The sequence below is a fragment of the Vombatus ursinus genome, unplaced genomic scaffold (genome assembly GCF_900497805.2).
Source record: "Vombatus ursinus unplaced genomic scaffold, bare-nosed wombat genome assembly UNPS02014784.1, whole genome shotgun sequence".
Taxonomy (NCBI): domain Eukaryota; kingdom Metazoa; phylum Chordata; class Mammalia; order Diprotodontia; family Vombatidae; genus Vombatus; species Vombatus ursinus.
In genome coordinates, this window is record NW_020954562.1 from 15,490,592 (window position 1) to 15,514,547 (window position 23,956).

The 23,956-nt window shown below is 38.2% G+C and overlaps 1 protein-coding gene across 1 annotated transcript in view; it reads right to left on the bottom strand.

The window, feature by feature from the left end:
- Positions 1–23,956, bottom strand: part of DCHS2 (dachsous cadherin-related 2) — a 325,666-nt gene that overhangs the window by 77,147 nt on the left and 224,563 nt on the right. The window contains exons 4-7 of the mRNA XM_027866793.1: positions 12,089–12,325; positions 10,419–11,435; positions 6,140–6,327; positions 4,325–4,424 (exon numbers count right to left, since the gene is read on the bottom strand). Of these exons, the coding sequence (XP_027722594.1) occupies positions 4,325–4,424; positions 6,140–6,327; positions 10,419–11,435; positions 12,089–12,325 (1,542 nt within the window). The remainder of the gene's footprint in view (positions 1–4,324; positions 4,425–6,139; positions 6,328–10,418; positions 11,436–12,088; positions 12,326–23,956) is intronic.

Below are 23,956 nucleotides of genomic sequence, written 5' to 3' on the forward strand. Positions count from 1 at the left end.
ACCTATAGTAATTTAATAATTCTGCCTATTTGCAGGGGACCAAGTGACTAGAAGAGAATAGCTATTGTCTAGACTGATATGCATTTGGATGGTCACCCACAGAGTTGGTCCCTAAATGCATTTATCTCCTCTGGACACTGATGATAAAGAATGAAGTAGGTCCAAAATAAAATAGGAGGGGGAGCACAGTCTGAAATGCCCTTGGGAAATTGGAGAGGGCTTTTACTGACCACAGGTTTCTCTCTGAAACAAAGAATTGTCTTTTTTTTTATATCAACATTGCGATACTAAAAAAGGAGAAGCATAAACACGATCAAACCAAGGGGTTTCTAAGACTGTGATAATGGCATCCAGGAACCCAAAAGTCCTAGCATGTGCCTGAAATGCCAAAGATTAAGGAGAAACTATGTCTGAGAGCAGAGAGATAAACTGAACACTATGAACCTAGCAGATGCAGTCTTCAAGCAAACATCTGCACTAAATGCTACAGCCACCTTATTCTAGTTCAAAGGCAAGAAAGAGAACTAGTGAGATCTTCTTCTGTATGTGAATCTCAGAGAAACTGTTTCTCTTCTGCCGACAATCAGAGATGAAGTTTCACTCATTTGGGAGTATGTAGTGAGCCATACGTAGGATTATAAGATCATAGATATTTTTCTATTGTTTTGTAATTCTTTCTCAATTAAATATTTTACTATTTTAATTTATGATTCCTGCCTAGGCTATGAGTAAGATACAAACTGAATTTAGATAACCTTTAGAAGTTCCCAAGAAATTGGTTGGGGGCTCAAGCCATATGAGATAAATTATAATGATCCAAAATTCCCACATTGAACCCCAATCAGAGTGCATCAAGAGTTAAGTGGAAAATGGGTTACAGAAACATTTTAAAATTAGATAATGTAGAAGAAATTCCATTACACTAACCATAATCCTACTGGTTCTTTACATAAAAATAAACGTATTTTTCTGCTTCTGAAAAGCACAGCTGTACTAAGAACCATATATTTCCCAACATGCATCAATCATCGAGAAACTAAGAATATAAGTAGGTTTAATCCTCTACTTGTTCTAGAGATTTGTAACTTAAATGATTTCTTCTAATTCCCTCCTTCAAGTCAAACACACAAAACCGAAATACAACATATCCCACAGCAGTACAGTAGTGACTATAGTCAATCTTGTGAAAGGATTACAAGAGTTTCATTCCTGCCCTTTCAGGGTGAGAAGTAATTCTGTTTTATGATAGTTTACTTTTCATTCTTTCCGTGCCAATGTCACGTAAATAATCACAAGTATAAATGGAATGGCCCATGAATGTGAGCCACAGCTAAGAAAAAATAATAACCTGTGGGAAAACTTAGAATGAAGGTGCTATTGGAAACATCAGTTATGTTCTCTTGTACAACCTCCCTTCAGTCACACTATAAGCTGTCCAAGTCAGTCATAAGGGTTTTAAAAGTGTTAAGCATAAAATATTAACCTCATAAATCCTTTAAAATAAAAAGGCAGGGAATAAAAAGCAAATGCCCTGGCCTCTGGATTCAAATACTACCCTAGACTCCTTTCCCTCCTGTCCCCAACAAAGCCTCACCATTTTTTTTATAATAAATCAAGGTTTATCGCTAACATATTTAATCCCCCAAACCTAAGAAATATAGGCAGCTTTGTCAAGAAATTGTTTTAAAAAGTGATTACTTGTTTGCATATGGAAATATAGTATATTTTTTAAGAAATACAAAAAGAAAATTTCTCTATCCTATTTAACCCCTGAATCACAAGTAAGGCAACTGAGAACTAAAATTAGAATGAAAAAAAGGCTCATCAACAAGCATTTATTAAGCATTCACTATGTGCCAGGCACTATCCTAAACTAAGTGCTAAGAATACCAAGAAAGGTAAAAACATAGTTCTTTTCTTCAAAGAGCTTACATTCTAGTAGGGAAGGCAAAGTGAAACAACTATGTTCATTTGATGTGCATACAAGATATATACAAAGTAAATGGAAGATAAACTTGGAGAGATGGTCATGATGTCTTCATTAGGTAATCTAGTACACTACTTTTTTTGGGAACTTTTTTTTTAAAGAAAGGTATGACTTAAGAACTTAATACATATGATGTTCTATCATATATATTTAACTTTACATCTTTTTTTATTTGTAAAGGTTTTTTTTTTTTTTCTGTGTTTTGGCCACATAAGTTACGCGTATCCACGTAGATCTATTTAGATACGGCTCACAGGGAGGTGGGAACAGTTATGTTTAGAGAGGCAGGATGCTGGGACCAGCAGCTGGCCATTCTGCCCTTCTCTGAGAAAAGCTAGCAGGATAGAATTATATCTACTCCCTTAAACATTGTTAGTCTGGGGAAAATAATGTTTAGGTTCAAATTGAGCGCCTGTTTACTCTCCCTTAATGAGGAAGATGTGACTCAAGCAATATATCCAAGGTTTACTCCCCTTCCCACCAAGAGGTATTTCCACAATAAACATGCTTAGCAAATAGCAAATAAACCCATTTTAAAAGTCAGTAACAAAAAGAAATCAAATGAAATCTAGAGATGAGAATACATACCAAATGATAAACAGAGTGAATGACCTATTCCATTGGGAGCAAGAAGGCTCAGTTCAACCGAGAGAGAGAGAGTCTGAGATCTCAGCCAAGGAGAAATTTCCCAAAGGCTCTATCTACTGTACTAAGCTGGAAATAGGGACATGATCAAGGTGCTTGCTCCTCTGTGAGTTAGTTTATTCCCAGGGTCCTTCTTTCCCTTTAGGGACCTGGAGAGAATCTGAAACCGAATCTCTTCTCTCTTAAAGCCAGAAGATCAAGATTTTCCTTCTCTCAATTCTGCCCCTTACACAGATGCAGAGAATTCAGTAAGAGTCTTATGCAAATGAGCTTTGAACCATGAGTAGCATATACCTATCACATATGCATGAACATAAACATGCACATGTATATGTGTGTATATATGAATATATATGTGTGTGATTTTCATGTATAATATTCAATACAGTCATATGTTCCCTTTAGAATTCCCAAAAAGTTAAATATGCTTTTTACTCATACCATAATGGTATGTATTGAGAAAAATGTAATCCTTGCCTCACAACATTAAAATGACTTATTAAAGCTGGAAGGCTTTTGTTTTAACACAGAAGGCACACTATCATTTTTTCCCATTAAGGTTTCAAACTCCTTTTTTTTCCATTCTGGTTTCAAAATTAAGGTTATTTCAAATAAGCACAAACATAATTAACCAGGGTAAAGTCATATTGTATGTAGGAATTAGGTACTAAATTAAGGTGAAAATCATATGCAGTCAAATTGTCATTGAAAATTCCTCAAATTGCTTATCAAGTACTGTACAGATACTTTCTCTGAAACAGTTGTAGTTGGAATGGGGCAAGAATTCTTGAGAGAGGCAGTGGATATCTGGGAGCTAATCAAGCTCAGAGGATTGCTATGGATACAATCTAATGTAAATTTTGTTTTTTATAATACTTAACTAGTCTATTGGTCAGGAGAAGGGTAAGAACCAGAACTAATCAAGTAAAAAAGGGGGGCAGTAAACAATTAGCCATAAAGAAAACAAATGGGGCCAAGGAGGGGGTGACAAGGAGGTGAAAGGGTTTCACTCATAATGTTGATTATATTAAAATGTGATCACACTATTACATAACTGTTCCTTCTTCCAGTTTCACCATAAGTCAGGATGAGACACAAGGCAGTCAAAGAGAACACAGCAAGGGTATTCTAACTGACTAGGAATGCTAGGAAAGGTTATTAAGGCTGTCCCTCTCAGTTTAAGCAGAATGAATAGACTCTGAGTATGTTGGTGAGGATATTGTAGAAAAAAGTTTTTTAACCCGTGATCCCTCAACTTTTTAAATGTTTGATAACTGTATTTCAGTAAAATTACTTTCCTTTATAGAGTTATATATTTTATTTTATCCATTTAAAAACATTATTCTAAGAAGGGGTCCATAGGTCTCATCAGACTGCCAAATGGGTCTATGACACTAAAAAAGGCTAAGGACCCCAATTCTAAAATTACAGTCATCACAGTTAAGGTGGTCACCTTCTGAGGCATTTGGGAATCACAATGGACTGAAGGAATAGCAACCAAGATGGAATAACTGGAGAGACTGCTCATACCATTTCAAATGTTTTTCTCTTCTTTTCTCTTCTCTTCTCTCCCTCTTCCCTTTCTTTCCCTCCCCTCATCTTCAGCATGACTTACAAACTGCAAAATCTATCAGCCTTCAAGTTTTCCTAAAGACTTTACATAATCTCTCCATAGCAATCATAAAATCTTACCTGAAGATAATGAATATAAAACTTCTCCATTGTTTCCTGAATCAAAATCCTTTGCAAATACAGTGGTAACCAACATATCTGCAGTCTGACCTTCCAGGACCTGCCATAAAAGTAAATGGCTTACAAGTGTTTGTTTTATAATTAAAAATAAAATGTATTAAAGAGACTTTAAGTGAGAGAGTATCATCTGTTTAACCCTTCTCATTTACTTTTAAATTCGACATGAAATTCAGTTTTACTCTCTGTAAAGCTATCTGGGTAGAGGCCATGGAAATATGCCAAATTGCACATTTTAAAGAGCTCCATTTAAAGACAAACCAACTACCCTACAGGGTATTTGACAGATTCTAGTAACTCTTTAAAAGAAGGAAATCAAGGAAATTGAAAACACTGAGATTGTGAATTTCCTTTGGGGATTATAGCACCTTCTCATTACAGATCCTTTTACCACTAAGCCCTCCTTGTCAAGGTACTGAAAAAAAAACAAAAACACAGTACATATGTTTGCCCATAAAGGTTATACACAAAGGGGCTGTCATAGACAATCACATTGGAGGAAAATACAAAATCTTACTATAAGGACAAAGTATGTGTCTCCTCAAACGTGAGCAGCTTGCCTTGAATCTCCTAGCCATGTAGACAGATTTCATGTTTCCACATTTCTGTAGTACACACACAAATCTGGACAATATTTCAATTACCCATAGGGCACAAAGACAATGACTTATAGAGCTTTTATATAGTCCCTAACCTGGAGAGCTGAATCAGAGATATAACTTCCTTAACAAATATAAGTGTTTAGCATGAGATCAGCATTAACCAGGTAAAATAAGTACATACAATTATGTGGATACAGATCCATTGTGTCAAAAATAATTGGGGGGTATTCAGTAAGTTTCTATAAGAATAGGATGACTGGGTCATTTTTTTGGAGCATCATGTTAACAAGATTTGTTAGCGTGAGATGATTCATGCAAGGTCTGGTTAGTTTTGGGTGGGGAAGTGGGGGTGGAGGTAAAGTGAGATAAGGAGGGAAGTACTGAATTAATTAGTGAGTGAAGAGAAATCAGTGCAAAGCGTCCAAATCTCCCAACAGAGCAGTTCAAACTCACGAATGGTTGGTAAGGTGATCTTTTTTTCAACATTTCAATTTATTATTTATTCATTTTTAGCACTTTTCTTTTAAATTTTTGAATTCTAAATTCTCTCTCCCACTCTGTCCCCCACCCACTGAGCAAGCAAGTAATATATAAATTATACGTGATAATTCAAAACCTATTTCCATAAAAGCAAGAAAAATAAAGAGAGAAAATTATACTTCAGATTGTACTTAGAGTTCATTAGTTCTCTCTAGGGATGGATAGCATTTTTTCATTATAAGTTAAGGTGATCTTTCTAATTGAAGATCAGTACTTTGTGATGATAAGAACAATTAGCTTTAATAGCCTCTAAATGGTAAAAAATATGCAATTAAGGCTTAGTTTGCTAAAACTTTGCAAAGTTCTGGTCCAATGGTTACTTGCTGATGAACTAAACTCTTCACTTGAGATAGTATTTGAAAAATTCAAATTTTTTACCACAAGATGGCGCTCAAAACAAATGATGCATACTCTTACATGAGTGGGAATTATGGAATCACAGTGAATCTCTAGAGCTCCAAGAGACCTTCAGTATCTTCAAAATGCAATTCTGACATTTTATAGCTGGGAAAACAATTCTGAGAGGGAGAAAGTGAGAGCTTGCTCAAGGTCACACCCTTAGGAAGGAGAGCTCTCTCTACCGCAGATTCATTTAAAATTACTTGGCTCCACGAACCTTAATTTTGAGTTCTTTTCCAGGGAGAAATTGGGGAAAATAAGGTTTGTTATCATTGAGGTCTGTAATGGAGATGTAAGTTATCATGGTGGCATTTTGTGGTGGGGAGCCATGGTCAGTCACTAGAACCATCAGCTGGTGATGTACTTGCTGCTCCCGGTCTAATGCCATCCAATTTATAATTTCACCTAAAGGATACAGGATAAAATAAAACAGATAAAAACAATAAATATCAAAATCTTTATATTAAATATCAATATTCAAAAATCCTATAGAAACAACTACCATCTCTAAAATACTATATGATATAATTAATAAAATGAATAATATGAATAACTAGTATTTATATAGTACCTACTACGTGCCAGGCAATGTGCTAAGAACTTTACAAATATCTCATTTTTATCCTCACAACAACCCTGGGAGATAGGTACTATTACTATCCCCATTTTACAGATGAAAAAACTAAAACAAATAGGTTAGGTAACTTGCCCAGAGTCACATTGCTAGTAAGTTTCTGAGGCTGGATTCTAATTTAGGTCCTCCTCACTCCAGGGCCAGTACTCTACCCTCTGAACCATCTAATTGCCAAAAATTAGACTTACTAACTAACACATTAATAAATGCCTATTGGCTATAGACTATATGATGACTTTTCCTGCTAGTTAAGACATTTTGCCCCAATTTAATAACCTGACCATACACAATGTTGACTTAGCTGAAAGGCTCACCATCAACACGGTGGTCACTAGATGATTTATTCTTCGGCCGTGTCATCCCAACAGCATGATTTCCCCAATGGACATTTTAAAATAAATTACTTTTCGGAGAGTGTGGAATAATGGGATGATTTTAAGTGCCATTCTTTTATCCCCCATATATATTTCAGTGTTCTTAAGTACTATGGGGGGGTACTTACCTGTACCACCATAAGTAATGTTTTATCCTCAGCCCACATATTAATTTTATTCATCACTTCACAAAATAGGTTGAATCCTTAAGTAGCCATCTTAGTGACATACATAAAATGCTTCCTATGCAACATTTTCTGAATTCTTGCAATTTTCCCAGAGCGATGTCATTCTGTAGGATTAACCTCATGTTTCAGAAGGCAAGATTTGGTTATAAAAAGGTCAAGTACCTCGACCCAGAGTCAATAAGAGTCAATAATAGACAGAATCTGAGGAAAACATTCTGGTCCTCTGTCTCCTAGGGTCTCTGTCTCCTAGCTCCCTCTAGTTGCAAAATATAGGAAAGTGCTCTATGAGAACATTGTTTTGAAGACAGTATTCACCCTGTCCCTTGATATGCTACATTCTCTAGTATTATTAAGGTACTATTATATTAACAAGTAATAATGGAGAGGCAATGTGGTGTAGAAGATAGAAAATTTGCATCAGTCAGGAAGATCTGAGTTCAAATTATACTTTTGATGTGAATTGATTATATGACCCTAGGCAAGTCAGTTAACCTCTCCCAGGCAGCTCTCAAAGACTAGAAACTTCAGAGCAAGGAAATGCCAGAGTGCATTGATAAAGGAAATTTCCTTGTGGGGTTCCCTACACTAATAAAATCACAGATCTGGACTATGCATACCCCCAAAATTAACAATAATATATAATTAGTAAACAATAATAGTAATTCTTTGTGGGGCCAGAAGACCAAGGACTACAATTTCATTTGTGCAAGGATTTCCCAATTTGGAAATTCCCTCAATCAATCCTTCTACTCCCTAAACGTAAGCAGACATTTCATCTATAACTTACCAAATTAAAGGGTCATCTGTGGCACTGAGAGCATTAGTGACCTGCCCACAGTCACATAGGAAGTGTGGCTCAGAGTAAGAATTTGAACCCATATCTTCTTCACTCTAAGACCAGTCCCCTATACAACTATATCATACTACCTATCAATACTGAACAATAACAATATCAAATAGTAACTATTATGTAAGTAGTGAATAAATACCAGCTTACAACTGTCTTCTGTAGTTTTCAAAGAGTTTTTACATACTCATCTTTTTAAATGATCTTTACAACAATTCTGCCCTCCTCATTCTCATTCACACAAATCCTTATGTGCCTTCTAACTATGCCCTAGAACTCAGTTTTAGCTGACACTGGATCTTCAGCCAGGTCAAATCCAACTTTATACCCTTACTAGCTGTGTGATCCTGGGCAAGTCACTTAAACTTCTGTTTGCCTCAGTTTCATCATCTATCAAATGGGGATAATCATTGTATATCTATATGCTAGGGCTGTTATGAGAATTAAATGAGATGATAAATATAAAGTACTTAACACAGTGCCTGGAACACATTGTTGGTGTTTTGAGTTGTTTCAATCCTGTCCAATTCTTTGTGACCCCATCTGGGGTTTTCTTGGCAAAAATACTGGAGTGATTTGCCATTGCCTTCTTCAGCTCATTTTACAGATGACGAAACTGAGGCAAACAGGGTTAAGTGATCCATCCAGGGTTGCACAGCTAGCAAGTGTCTATAGTCAGATTGAACTCATGAGGATGAGAATTCCTGACTCCAGCTCTATCCACTGCTCCACCTAGGTGCCCTGCCTGGGACATAGTAAGTGCTAGATAAATGTTTTTGTTGTCTTTGTTATTCTCCTACCATTCACCAAATTCACCATCTGAATTCATTCCCTTTTTTTCTCCCGTTCACCGGGCTTCGTTCTTTGACTCCATACCTGGGTCACAAACCTCAGAAACTCCCAATTCCCAATCCCCGTTTCCAAAACCAGCAAAAGTGCTTCTCATTTACAGTTTTGTTCCTCTTCTCCTGCTCAGCTATCTACTGATCTCTGCACCAACTCACTCACACTAGTTCTTGGTCTACATTGCTTTCTTCACCAGACTAGGACTAGTTTCTACCACTGTGCCCTTGGAGAACTGTAGCACCAGGGCTTTTTTCCAAGGCATCTACAAAAGAGTGGGGCCTAAGATGGCAGCCACGGGCTGCTGTGTGCCCTTGTTCAACCTCCCTTTAAAAGCAATTCCCTTTTGCTGTCTTTGTCAAACTAAACTAAATGAAGTTTTACTAGCATACTCTCAATGTTGGGGATTAAGGACTTTTTTTCATAGTTGTGGGAGGGAAAGTAGTTAACAGAGGTAATGCTACCTGGTATATTTTTATCTTTAAAAATACTGAGAGAAACAAAAGGTCTAGAAATCTGTCCTGCCATCTGACTTAATTTCTTGGTGTAAAGATTCATGGCACTGGGTGCCGGAAGAGACTTTAGAAATGCAAGTCTCATGCAGACTCCATAAACCATGTACATAATAATTCATTATTTGCAAGATGAAACATGTATGTGGTTTCATGGGTTGCCACACATGTTTCATTTGGCAAATTGTGAACAAATAACTTTAAATACTAAGATCATTGAATTATGGAAGGCATGGGAAGGGAACTCAGAGGATCAGAAATGTGTGCCACCCCATCTCCACCCCCAAGGACCATCACCTTAGGGTTTATGAATGTGTGTGTGGGTGTGTGTTTTCTTCCTAAAAGGGTATAAATAGAGACATCCATCCCAGGATCGTTTTGACATCTGGTCAATGGACTTATTTCCCAAAGCTTGGCATTAATGAGATCATGTGTGGTGAATAAGGATTTTGACATTTTGCAAAAGATTAACTGAAAGAATACCAAGCAGTGGGAAGGAGGGAAAGTGAGCAGAGACTAGAAACTAAAAAATCTTAAGCGAATCACTTAACCACCCTTGGCTTCTCTTTCTTTATGGATAGAGTGGGTTGAACATGAAACCTCTGTGAGGTCCCTTTCAGCTCTACCTACAGTCCTAGAACTTGTACATGGGGCCTCACCAGATTGGTTTCTGTCTTGCCTCTAATTCAGGTGAAAAATGTTATCACCACTTGAATCAAATGCTATCCACATAAACTGGAAAGCCTATGTGAATAACAGTGTTGTAATCTTTGGCTGTGAAGTACAATTGAATGTTTCTAGTTCAGACAATATAATTGCTAAAGTGCCATTCAATTCTGACTTCTTAAAGTCACACAATAGTAAAACGATGTATGTTGCTTCCTGGACCCTTGCTATAATCATACATGTATATGCGATGTTCTATCTGATCGACCAAGCAATCTAAAGGCATTATTCAACACTCTCTATATACCAGGCATCACACGAGGAAATAGGACTACAGACACGAAAAGTGAAACAATCTTTATCCATAAGGAACTTACCGAAATATATGACATTTGTTAATGCTATGAGAAAACCAAGGCAACAGCATCCTACCTGTGTTGGGATTTATCTTGAAGAATTTCCCATCAGATAAAAGGAAATATGACAACTGTCCATTTTTTCCAGAGTCTCTGTCAGTCGCTACAACTGTTCCTATTACCCCTTGGGGTGTGGGGTTCTCTTCAACTTGCAAAAAAAGGACATCATGCAAAAAGGTTGGACAATTGTCATTTTCATCTAGAACATGAACTGTTATGGCCGTACTCGCATTTTGCCTCAACCTGTCCTCCAGGCTCCAGGCAAATACTTTGAAATGGTATATTTGGGATATTTCATAATCCAGAGGCCTCTGCAAAAAAATCCAACCTGTAGAAACATCAATGCCAAATGCAACAGAGTCTGTCCTGGGTTCCAGTGAGTACACAATGTGGGATGTTGTATGATGTGGCTCTAGTGAGAAGGCCTGGACTTGAAGTATCCTGGTTGTTGGTGAAAGGAATTCACTGATTTCTATCTGATAGACTAAGTGTTCAAAAGCCAAAGGAGGCTTCAAGTGAGGTTTTTCAATAGTCACTGTCAACATCAACAGAGATGTTAAGGGGGGAACTCCTAGGTCCTTAGCCCTGATATACAGAGTCCAACTCTGCTGCATTTCTTGCCCAAGGGTCCCACTGAGGTAGATGACACCAGTATCCGAATCAATGGCAAAGACGTTTGACCTCTGGTTTTCGATGGTATATTGGACAAATCCATTCTGGCCACTGTCTTTGTCTTCTGCATGAGCAATATATAAGGCTGTTCCAGGCAGTGTACTCTGTAATAACCTCACCTCATCAGAAGCTGTGTGAAAAATGGGAGGATTATCATTGACATCAATCACAGTGATGTTGACTTGGGTGCTACTATAGACAGGGGAGCTGCCCAATTGTGACTGGATAGTGAGGATAACTCTGGGCTGTGTTTCATGATCCAGTTGCTTCCGGGTACGAATGACACCAAACCTAGGGTCAATAGTGAAACTCCCAGAGGGATCTCCAGAGGAAATTCTGTAAGATACTGTCTCCAAGGAATCTGAGGGAAAGACGAGGGGGAAGAGCAAAGCAATCATTGCAAGTAATAAAATTAAAGCGATACTTCTGATAAGCAGAAAGATTTGCCTGCTATTCTAAATGACATCTGTGAAGAATATAACACAATCTGTTACTCCTTCCTAAACTCTTAATATTTTCTTGCTCATGGCCTTGGAGCCTCGCCACAACATGTCCTGTTTACCATATAAAACTGAACACAGTTGGGTCATTCTGGGAATGTTTGGTTTTCCCCTCAAACATATGATGAATAGTCAAAGACCAAACCAGTGCTCTCTTTTTAATCTTTCATTTTTCTTGCATTAGATAAAAGGGATGAATATTCAGAAGATCACTGGCTCTTCCTAGTCACGAAAACCCAAAACAATTTCATTTGTATACTTCTCTTCTTCTACTAACAGAAGGATAAAAATGTCCTTTTTCTACAAGTAAAAAACAGGAAGGAATAAAATAAATTAAAAGAAAGTAGAGGCTTAATTTCTCATTTTTTTATTCCCCTTTTGGGAAAGTACATTCAGTAAGGCAGAGAAATATTGGAGAAAAGGGAGAATTGTCTCATAGCTCTATGATGCAGAGCTGAACAGAAAATCTCTAACTCCAAAACCTCTAAATGCAACAGGAGAAGCGACCACTTACTTAAAGGCTCTCTTGCTTTCACAGTTCCAACAGGGCTGTCTTCAGGCATGTCTTCATGAATGGAGAAGATGTATTTTGACCTTTCAAAAATGGCAGGTGCCAGAGCAGTCTGGAGGATGTGGATGGTGACCTCTGCATTAGTTACAGATGTGAGCCCACCACCATCTCGGGCAGAGACAGTCAAAAGCACGCTAGTAGACTCCAAGTGACTAAGAGTTGATATTAAATAAATAATCCCTAAGGGAAGGGAAAATGAGAATCAATTAACAAAAACCTTGAGCAATGATTATAATCTGTATCTGAAGAGTACCATAGAGGAATCTGGTATTCTTTGCAATGGAATTGCCAGATGCCAGGTGATAAAGGAGGAGCAGGGGAGAAGTGTCTAGAAATTAGGCATCTATGGAGGTGCCAAAACTCTCTCAAGGAAAGCAAAACATTCTATTGCAGTCTAATCTTTACCACCTACTGACAATAGGGAGATGGTCAATACAAAACACTGTTCTTGAGTGCTCTAAGGAAGATGGGAGGGTCTCCCACTGCATCCGGGGCCATGACTGGTCATCCCGAACTATCTCTCCAGTCGTCCTGATCTATATCTTACTGTTAAACTCCAATGACTCTGGAGGAGCGAGGCTGATGACTTTGCATAGCCCTGCCTCACAAATCCAATTCACTCACAAGACATCACCCTCCTAATGTCATTGGTCCTCTTCAACAATGAAAGTCCAATGACAACAACAAGCAAGCAAGTTGGGTCAAGAATTTTCCACAAAAAGAAAGCATGGATGGACTGGGTGAGGAGTCAAAGGATTTGAGTTCAAGTCCTACATATATGAGTCTTAATATCTGTGTTACCTTGGGCAAGTCAGCCACCCTGGCCACCAATTTCCTCAACTGCAAAATGAGTAGGTTGGCCTTGACAGACCCTGAAGGACCTTTCAAATTTCAAACCATGCTCTTGTGAGCCTGTGATTACAAACTACACCACTACAGCATCAGCGACTTTACAAATCTACTGGAGTATCAGTGTCAATAGGAAATAGAACCATTTGTGAGGGGAGTAGGGTGCCTTGGTCACTCTCTCCTGCTAGTCCCTTCCCCTGCCTGCTTTCTCCCTCCCTTCTGACCAGGCAAATCCTGCTTATATCTGAAGGTTCAACTCAAGCCCCACCTCCTTAATGAAGCCTTCTCAACCCATGCCAGCCCACATTTGGCTCTCAACCCTGATATTACCTATGCACACTTTATTGTTCTCAGGTTATTCCATGTTTTCCTTTTTGCTTCCCCTACTAAACTGTAGGTTCTTTAAAGGCAGGAATCACGCCATAATGCTTTTTCTGTATTATGCCATACTGTCCATCTGTCGAGCCAACCCTTGCTCTCCCTACCCTGAGCCCACTAAGTGCTGAACATATTAAGTATTTGATATGTCTATGTTGATCCTGAGGCAATGACTTGTATAGTGTCATAATGTACAATAAGAACAGCACAGAATAGAATCTGGGGTAGGTTGAGGGTATTTCTTTTGTCTTTAACTGCTGTCTATTCCTTGGAATTCCTTGAGGGCAGAAATATAATCTAAGTCAAAAACCTATTAAATGAGAGTGACTATTATGTTCAATTCACAACATTTTGAACTGAAGAGGATGAAGGATCAGAGATTTTGATCTGGAAGGCACCTTCAAGGTCATCAGATTTAATGCCCTTATTTTACAGATGAGGAAACTGAGTCTTAGAGAAGTTAAGAGACTTGCCCAAGGTTATACAGTTAGTAAATATCTAAGGTGGAATTTGAACCCAAGTCTTCCTAAATCCAATGCTCTCTTCACTGCACCACATTGTTTCTTATACTATAAAAAAGTATAATTTCTTCCCTCAAAAATCTCATAGTCCAGTGAGGAAAACAAGATGCATATATACAGGACAAAATGGGAGAGAGATATTTCTGAAAAGTGGTACTGCTCCCCAGGAATGGCAGCCATGAGAGAACAGAAGTCAGTGGGGCAAGCCCACACACTGTCCCCGGGTCCATGGGCAGGCCAGCTTCTTGGATATACGGCAAGATACATGTTCCAATGCCAGGTCCCCCAAACTACTTGGGGCTCAAACTTTACAAAGAGTTTTAGACAAAGTGAATATGTCCCATCACCTGTAAGGCAAAGCAGTGGGGCGGTCTACAACAGAGTTTCCAAATATGTGAATGCAGGCCACGTGCAGCCCATGAGACTCCCAAGTACATCCTGTGCCGGATAATAATGTCGTTCCTATCTGATTTTAATGATCGATGTATTAATAATTTTAAAAATACATAAATATGTGTGTTTTAATATGTGGCCCACAGGAAACCTTATGTAAAGTTTAGTGGCCCCTATTGCTATTTGAGTTTGATACCACCAGTCTATTAGACCACTGAACTTTGGGTATTCTCCAAATTGCTTAATAAAATCAGGAATGAAGGGCAGGATACCAGGAGACTTAACTCTAGCTGTGACACAAAGAATCAGTTGTTAAACATTTATCAGCTTACCACTGCTTAGGGTCCATAGACCCTGTGGGTCTGCGGATAGATTTCAGAGAATTCATGAACTTGGATGGGAAAAAAAAATACATCTTTATTTTCACTATAATTGGTCCATCTAACTGATTCTTAACTATGTATGGCACAAAAACAGTTAAGAACCCCTAATTTAGGGAGATAAGGCTAAAAAGTAGGTTAAGACTAAACTAGGGATGGCCTCGGATTTCTGGTATTTTAGGAATTAACATTATATAGATAATGAGGAATATCAGAGGCTTTCCAACAAAGGTATGACAAGGTATATTGTGGATACTTTTCAACAGATATCAGTTAGTGAAGATAACTATATGACCCTCTCATTGATATCCTCTAAAAAGCTCTCCCCACAAAAAATATTGACTCTATTGAAGGCACATGTGCTAAAAGTCATAAGAGCACTTCCTCAAAGGAAGGCAGAAAGTGATTTTTTTTTTTTAGGCAATTGGGGTTAAGTGACTTGCCCAGGGTCACAGCTAGTAAGTGTCAAGTGTTTGGTCTGAGGTCGGATTTGAACTCAGGTCCTCCTGACTTCAGGGCCAGTGCTCTATCCACTGCGCCACCTCGCTGCCCCATAGAAAGTGATTTTTCAGAAACCTAGAATCCCTTTCTTAAAATGTTAGCAGTATGGGCAAGATGGACAAGGGACAAAGCGTAGTACAGCAGGCCTCCTTACCTTCAGCTGCATAGAAGGTAAGAACCCATACCAGCCAAAGAAGGTTTAGATTAGGCCTTTTGATTTTCAGCATTAAAAGTAATTGCAAGAGACACCTCTCTAAAAATAGAATTCATGTTATGTTTAAGAGCTTCGGTAACGAATATCAAAGAAGAGTGCAACAGGAAGTAAGCAGAGCTCCTTAGGGGTCTCGTTCTAGCACAAGAACTTGCAAAGTTGGGATAAACAAGCATTCTAAGCTGACTGCATCAAGAAAAAAAAAAAAGGTGAAAGAAGGAACAGCAGAAAGAGGACCAGATTTGAAGGCAGAAGACTCAGGTTCAAATCCTTGCTCTCCTGTTTACTTTTTGGCCTCAGTTTCCTCATCTGAAAAATGAATGCATGGACTAAATCAGGGGTGGGAATCTGCAGCATCGAGGCCACATGTGGCCTTCTAGGTCCTTGAGTGCGGCCTTTTGACTGAGTCTAAGTTTTACGAACAAATCCTCTTATTAAAGGGATTTGTTCTGTTAATTTCCCCACCCCTGAAATAAATGATTTCTAAGCTCCTTTCTAGTTTGAACTCTATGAACTTAATTCTATCCATAGACCTGTGGAAGAAACAAATAAACAAATAAACAAAACTGAGCTGCAGAACAAAAACAAAGAAGAAAAGTAAGAATGGCAGAATAATTCTTTGAAGTATTTGGAGACATTATGGCATATTGAATGTGCTTTAAGCATTCAATAGCTTCAGAAAAATGAGTCACGGGTAAAATTTGGCCAAGAAAAAAAAAACTTTAATCAAATAAATACCTGGACTAGACTATCAGTTAAAAACAGTGCAAGTTTTTGGTCAAAGCCAGCTCATATTCACCACCCCACAAAAGTTAACCTTTCTAATCAAGATATTTTACCAGTAAGGTCAGTTTTCCATGAATTGGCAAGAGGGAGAAAGAAGCAACAAAGAGCCAAGGCTGGGCCGTGTTCCAGTTCTCACACCATTCTGGGGTGATGGTTCCTATTAACAAAAGGAAAGCTAGCAGGTAGGACATGTTAGTTTAAAAACTCGAAGGAGGACTCATGTAGGAAAGAGAGCTCCCGCTTGCCAAAAGGAAAGTAGTTGGATAGTGGAAGGGAGAGGGAAAGTTTTTTTTCAAATTTTTCTCAACCAATGATAGCACATAAAGGCTTTGACAACACTGGGCACATCCCTCCCTTCTGTCTTTCACTAGGTGTTGCTTGAAAAGGCCACGTGTGTTACCCAATAGACCCATCTCTCCTTTCACAAAGAGCTCAGAAGTTGAAGCCAAACTTCTGACAGCCCCCAAACCAAGGGAAGACATCCTCAGTATGTAAGCTCCCCAGCCAAAAAAAAGGACTCTATAAAGAGAAGCAGGACAATCTGGAATAAACAAGAGCCTTGTTAATCCCATCTACCAAATTCTAGTCAAATCTTTTTACAGGGTTAGAAACCCCACTCACCCACTTACTGTGTGGCCCCCAAGCTGGTCACTCTTACTTCTCCTTGTCCGAACTTTTTCATCTGTGAAATGTGGGGGGAGGTTAAACCCCAGGAATCTGGAATATTCATTAAGGTCTGGAAAGTGGTCCATTCTGGCACAGCAAAGTGTTGTTTCTGAATAACTATTCTCTCTCCATATCAATTTGCCACCAAACTCCACACAAGTTAATCATTATTACTAAGGAAAGGACTTCATTTGCAAATTTTCTTTTCTTTGTCATGGAATGGCTTTGTTCCACTGGTGGCAAGCAGAAGAGGGCTGGAAAATGCCTAAGATCAACAAAGCCTTTTTTGGTGTGTCTGGCACATGGCTTGGAAAAACCTGAAATATCTAATTAAAGACTTTTGTTTCAGTAGGTGGAGGATGATAAACTGTATTGTATTTCAAAAGAGAAGCTATACTTCTACTAATGTTTAGTCTTTGGAACTATATTGTACTTTAAATTTTGTATTAGGTTGACTGTTTCAAAGAGCAGGGCAAGGTGGGCTGGTATATGAATAAGGCAAAAAAAAAATGAGGCATTATAGTTAGTGAAAGGCACGAGACTTTGAGTTGATAAAGAGGAGACAGCATGGTGAAGTGAAAAGAACATTGGCCCTAGAGTGAGAAGACCTTGCTTCACATCCTGCATCAGGTACTTCCTACATGTGTGACCTCAGGCAAGTCACATAAGCTCCCTGGAGCTCAATTTCTTCATCCATAAAATGAAGAAGTTAGACTTCATGGCCTCTGAGGTACCTTCCTATTCCCTGTGGGGTAGCTCTTATTATTACTCCCATTTTAAAGATAGGCAAACAGAGGCTGAGAAAGGTTAAAAGTCTTGTCCAGAAGCACATAGTGTATGAGGTGGGGATTTAAATTTGGGTCTTCTTGACTCCAAACTCAACACTTTATCCACTGTTCAAATTCCTACCAGGGAAAAGCAACCAGAGGCAAATTTTAGGGTGAAAAATCATGGTAGGTGTCATGGTTCTTTGCTTGGTGATACAAGGGAGAGTCGTTATTTCTATAACATTTTAAGGTTAACAAAGTACATTCCTCACGACAACCCTTATGTAAATGGAAATATTATTATTCCCATTTTTTAAGAAACCTGGGCATTGGAGACAACGCTCAAAGCCACACATCTTACTGGCAGGGGTGGCAAGATTCAAAAACAGATTTCTTGTATCCAACTTTGTTTTAACTCCTTAAGAATCCTTAAGACTTTCCAGGGAAAAGAAATTTTTTTTTTTTTATTGCGGAAGTGTGGGGCAATTTGTTAACTTAACCACCTTCTCTATAGTTAGTTCAACAGTCAGAAAAGTTGGATAACAAAAAAAAAATTACAATCTGTGAAAGCCATTAATATAGGTGAGTTGATATGGCTAATTTCTATCTATTTTTCACATGGTAGAGGAAAGGTTCCCAAGGATAATTTCTGATAAAGTAAAGGTGATATCAAATGTTTAAAATTCTGAATAGGACCTCGCTGAGGGTACAAAGGCAATCCAAGGGGGCAGGAGTTTTGCATGAAAATAATGGAAAACTAGCATTGGGGCAGGCACCTTAAAGGCAAATAAAGATGAATAGGGAGTATGTATGTATGTATGCATATATATGTATAGATAGACATAGATCTATAGTCATTCCTATCTGATTCTTGTCTGATATAGATCTATATCTATCTATTCTACACACATACATACTACAGCCTACACATCCTTGTGTGGCTTTATAAGTTGCTTAAGAGTATGTATATGTGTGTATTGTATATATATAATGTGTATATAAGATGTGTGTATGTATAGATAGATATAAATCTATAGTCATTCCTACCTGATATAAATCTTTATCTATCAATACACACACAGACATATTCCCTAGGCATCTTTATATATATATATATATACACACACATATACATGTGTATTTGTGTATATATATGTTATATGTTGTATGTGATTATATACATACATACATACATGTAAATATATTATATATGTAGATTGTGTGTGTATATATGTATTCAAGGCCCCCCACCCATCTTGTGGATCCTAGAGATCTACCTATTCAGGAGTGATTGGTCTTTGTCAAATGGATTGCAATACCACTATTTGTCTTGAAATGATCTATGATAGCAATTATGATGCAATAAAAATCTTTTGCAGTGCTTGAGACAGGGGACGAAGGCAATCCAAAGTTCTATCTGTGACTTTATATGAAGGTCACTTATTTCAGTGTTTAAAAGTCATCTTGGCTGAGTAGATTGCTCCAGATCACAGGCCCATATCTGTCTATAGTCTGTGACCCACCCACAAACCAGTTGGAGTAGAGATCTGGGGACTGATTGCACCAAAGGCAGGTGTCATCCCAAGAGTTATGGCACTAGAGCAAGAGAATCTAGGTTCAGATCTTGGTCTCTGACATTAGTACGTGCGCAATCTTGGGCAATTTACTTAATCTCCTTGAGACTTAGTTTCTTCACCTATAAAATGAAAGAATTGGACTAGATGACCTTTAAAGTCTCTTTTGGCTTTAAATCAATAATCCTATGATCTTAAATATAGTTGCTCCGTCTGTGTTGAACAACAGGCTATGTGGACCTCCTCTTTATGGAGAGAGAGTCAGGGAAGATGTTGAGGGGGAAGAGTAGAGACAAACCCTGTCTCTTTCACAGTTTTTTCTAAGGCCAGCTCTATAATTGGGAAAATTGAAGAATGAGACAGCCCTGTTCTTAAGCCTAAATTCACCAATAAGCACATACTTCTGCTTGAACTGGGTGTAGTTGAAATCCAATGGTAATTTCTTTTTTAGTTAAATACCTAGGAGCAAATGAGTCCTCTGCTTATAACTGGAACATTAAGCACTTCAGTGTAACCCTCTGGGACAGTCAGTAAGAAGCTGCCTCACTAGGACAACTCTTTCCAGACAAAATGTCTCTCACTTTGGGGACAAGTTTCCTAAGCCTTTTACAAAGCTCCCCTACTCTCCCATGGAACTATTCCATTGTCCATCTCACATCAGTTCCCTCTTCTTGGCTTTACTCTTGTGGAATTTAAGACACTGTATTAAGAATATAAAAATCCCACGGCTTTGGGCTTTAAAAGATTCAAACAAACAGTTTAGATGCCAGGGTCTACATTTCGCTTTCCTTCTAATCCCCAACTCTACTCTTGCTCCCAATAAAAAAGGCTTTTTCCTCACTACAAACACTGATGTCAACAAAAACATAAAATAGAATGATGGGTTGGATTATAGTGGAAAGCGTACTGCATTGTGATTCAGAGGACTTGGATTCAAATCACAGCTCTACCCTTGACTATCTGGTTGACATTGAGCAAACCCCCTTGACTTCTCTCCAAAACGAGATGGTTAGACTTCACTAGATGATGACCTAAGGTCCTTGCCAGCCCTAAATCTATGTTCCCAAGGAAAAGCACTGCATTTAAAATTACCAGACCTTGGATTCAAGTGTGAGCTCTATGGTTTCTTACCTGTCTAATCCTGAGACCCCAGTTTGCTCACTTGTAAAATAATGGCATTGGAATTACTGATCAAAGGTCTAATATTCCACTGTGATTCTGTGAATTATGTGTGGATCCCAATGAATGAAATTCTTCTCTTTTTTCAGCACCTTGCCACCATTTTCTATACTCTTCATCTGCCATGTTTTGATTTTTATTCCCCCTAAATGCAGATTATGTTGAAAATCTATATTCTCTGAGGTACATGAATCACATTCCTTGATTAATAGCAATCAATTTTCTAAAACTTGTTAGAAGGGGTATTTTTTCCTGAGAAACAAATGTTCCCCAATGGCCAAAATGAAAAGTAAACAGCAGCATTAAAAGCATCTTTTTAATATTTTCCAAATTATACTTAGCATGTATGATTTCACCCATTAATACTCATGATCTATGTGTATAGGCACTATATATAGAAGAAAATAAGTTGTTCTCTGAAAAGGAAAAGACATAAATTACCATAAGCTTTACTAATCAAAACATGAAGCTCTTAATTTTTCGTATATATAGCTATTGGCTCAACAGTTTGCTATGCACTTTTTACTTCATATATAGAGTGACCAGAACAAATAAATATCCATGAATGAAATAGACCGAATGGTCTATATTTAGCATTGCTCTTTCAGATGAAGTAGTGGCCCAAAGCCAAGGGCACACTTCTGCTCTGTGTACTCTGTGACTGGTGCACAGAGAGGACTTGACCCCAGTCTCAGGCAGTAGGCAGATGGCAAAGGCTGGAGGTGCATTCTTAACCCCAAGTTTGCTTTCCATCCATCTGGCTGCCATGCTTATCATTTTAAATCCTGAAGGTCAGTCCTTTTCCCCATAAGTTCTTGACCAGGTGGCTATGTTTTTAAATTCTGACTGTGATCTATCGAGGACACCCTTCTTTGATGAATTTGGTGGTATCTGTCACGTGAGACACTTGGAACTACAGAACAGAGGACGGTTTTGGTCCTTGACATGGGAGCATGGACTGGTTTGGGGACTAGAAATAAGAATATAGTTTAAAAGGAGAGACTGGCGATGTCATTCATACAACTTTAACAGTGCTGCAGACCATGAATCTCATTTTCCGTTTTTGTCTCTTAAAACAACATGATGATTTAGGTTTGTTATTTTATCAGTAATCACTGGGCACCTATCTTATTGAAATGATCTTCTTGTGCTTATTATGTAACCATAACAACACCTTGGAATGTATGTCATGGGGAACAGGAGCTCAGTAACCCTCATTGAGGGGGAACGAGAGAAGCAAAGAGATTCTCTGAGGAGACCAGAATCTGCCTTGGCCTCTTTACCTGTTATAAATAGACCCCTGGCCAGGTTTGAATGTAATCATAATAAAAATAAGTACTTACTCAGCACCTTCTCCTCAAGGCTTTCAAATCATGTTGTGCCCATTAACTCATTAATCCTCACAAACTGTCTTTATGAAATTAGCAGGGAGCAAATGGTTTAAAAAAGGCTCTCAGATGAAGAAACTGAAATTCAAAGATGTATTTTGTCTAGTGATGAGAATTAGCATCTGAGGCATAAATAGACTATACAATAATACACAAGTCTATTCTTTATCATATTATATACCAGGAATATCATTTTTCCTGATACTTTTTCAAGAATATTTTGCAACCCATGGTTGTGGGGGGAGAGGGAAGGAGGTTAAGAGGGGAGAGCTAATTTACCTTAAGATAAATGAGGTGGTAGAGACAGACAAAGTGCATAGGCCCTTGAAACATGGATATTTGGTAGAGAGAGGGGGTTAAGGTCAAAAGTCACTGCAATTTGCCTTTCCCTTAGGGCAACTCCTCAATTTAACTCAACAAACAATTATTAAGTTTACTAGGTGCAAGGCACTGAGCTCAGCATTAAGAATACAAGGGACAAAAATGAAACATTCTCTGCTCTCAAGAAACAAACATTCAACTGGAGGTGAGGGTATGATGCAGTAAGCACATTTACTCACTTAAGTAAATACAAAGTAATTTCAAAAAGGAGAGAACAGCAATAAATGAGAGGGGGGTGGCTATCAGAAAAGGTCCCATGTTGAAAGTAGCAAGATGAATTGTATTTTGAAGGAACAAAGGGATTGTACCAGGTGTACAAGGAAGGAGCACCTTTCAGTTGGGGAGATGAGTGATGGAATATGGTGTATAAGGCCAGTTTGACTGAAATGGAACGGATGTGAAGAGGAGGATTATTGAAAGCAAAGAGAATGATGGCCATGTTTCTGGCCGCACACTTCTTCCCTGAGGGCATACCTATTGACTGCAATGGGGTTGAGGGTAGTCTTTTGGGGGAATTGGGTCATGATGATGACTTCTAGTCTTCAATCAACTAATCAAGTGCAGGTGTTTGGAAATTCTCTAGTCTCTGGCAGGCAAGGGGCAAAGAAGACATATTTCAAGATAAGAGGACAAGTGGTCAAAGTCTAAAGTACTGTGAAGAGAGGGTACATTACAAAAGTTGACATAAAATTCTAGAACTAGAGGACACCCAGTGAAGTTCAGAATGTCAATGAAATTATCAGATTTAATTTACCTAGGGGCTATTTTAGAAGAAATTATAGCTAAGTTTAAGGGAGGCTTGAATAGATTCACAAAAGAGAAAACTGTATTTTATAAAGAGAAGCAAGGAATATCTTGGGCACATCCCCTTTCTTCTGAGATTGACATTATGGAGAGAAACCATGACCTTATTACAGAATGACCTGAGGCACCTACCATCCTGAAGAAAAGGTATTGATATGAATGAATCATCGGTCTGCTCCATTCTGAGATTTCATGCATAATTAAGTAACCTGGAATGTCATTGGTGCCATCATTCCATTCACTATAGCTGCTTTATACAGACTTTCTCCAAAGAATAATGTCAACATACATATGTATGTATGTGTATATATATATGTGTGTGTGTATATGTATGCACACATACATGTATGTATGTATACTTTTAAAAATACATACAGCTTTCCACACTGCACTTTTCAATGTGAACTATTCTCTTAAGATTACATTTCTTTTCTGTCTTTTAAAGAAGCAAACACCATATGGAAAATATCTAAGATATGTAAAACGGATGCCAGGTTAAACCAGGAAGCCTGGTTCTGCTAGAATATAATCAAAATCATTCCTATAAAAGTCTGACATTGGCAACACATAAATTAGCATATTGAATCAGACAACTGACTGATAGCTGGAGTTTCCAAAGCAAGCAGGGGAAAACCAGTCAGATTCACCCAATGGATTATGTAGGTAGTGAATGAGAGAAGTCAACTTTTTAAAACTATAAATGCTGAATTTGTGCCCTGAGGGCATCATAGTGATTATAAGAGTACCCATCTGATTGTCATATACTGCCTGACCAATGTCTACAATTCAAAGGAAAGCATAATAGAGTATGGTTAGTCTAGCATTTTCATGATGATTCCAATCAGATTACAAGAGCTCAGGATTGGGAATATTGTTTTTGATGCGCTAGTTTGCCAGATAAATGCCTTTCCTAGCCATCCCTTCATTCCCATTGTTAATACCCAAGTTCAGCTCTTCATGACTTCCCTGGTCTATTACAGCAGCATCCTTCTTTCTAGTCTCTGTCCCCCTGGTCTTTTTTCCCGGCATATTC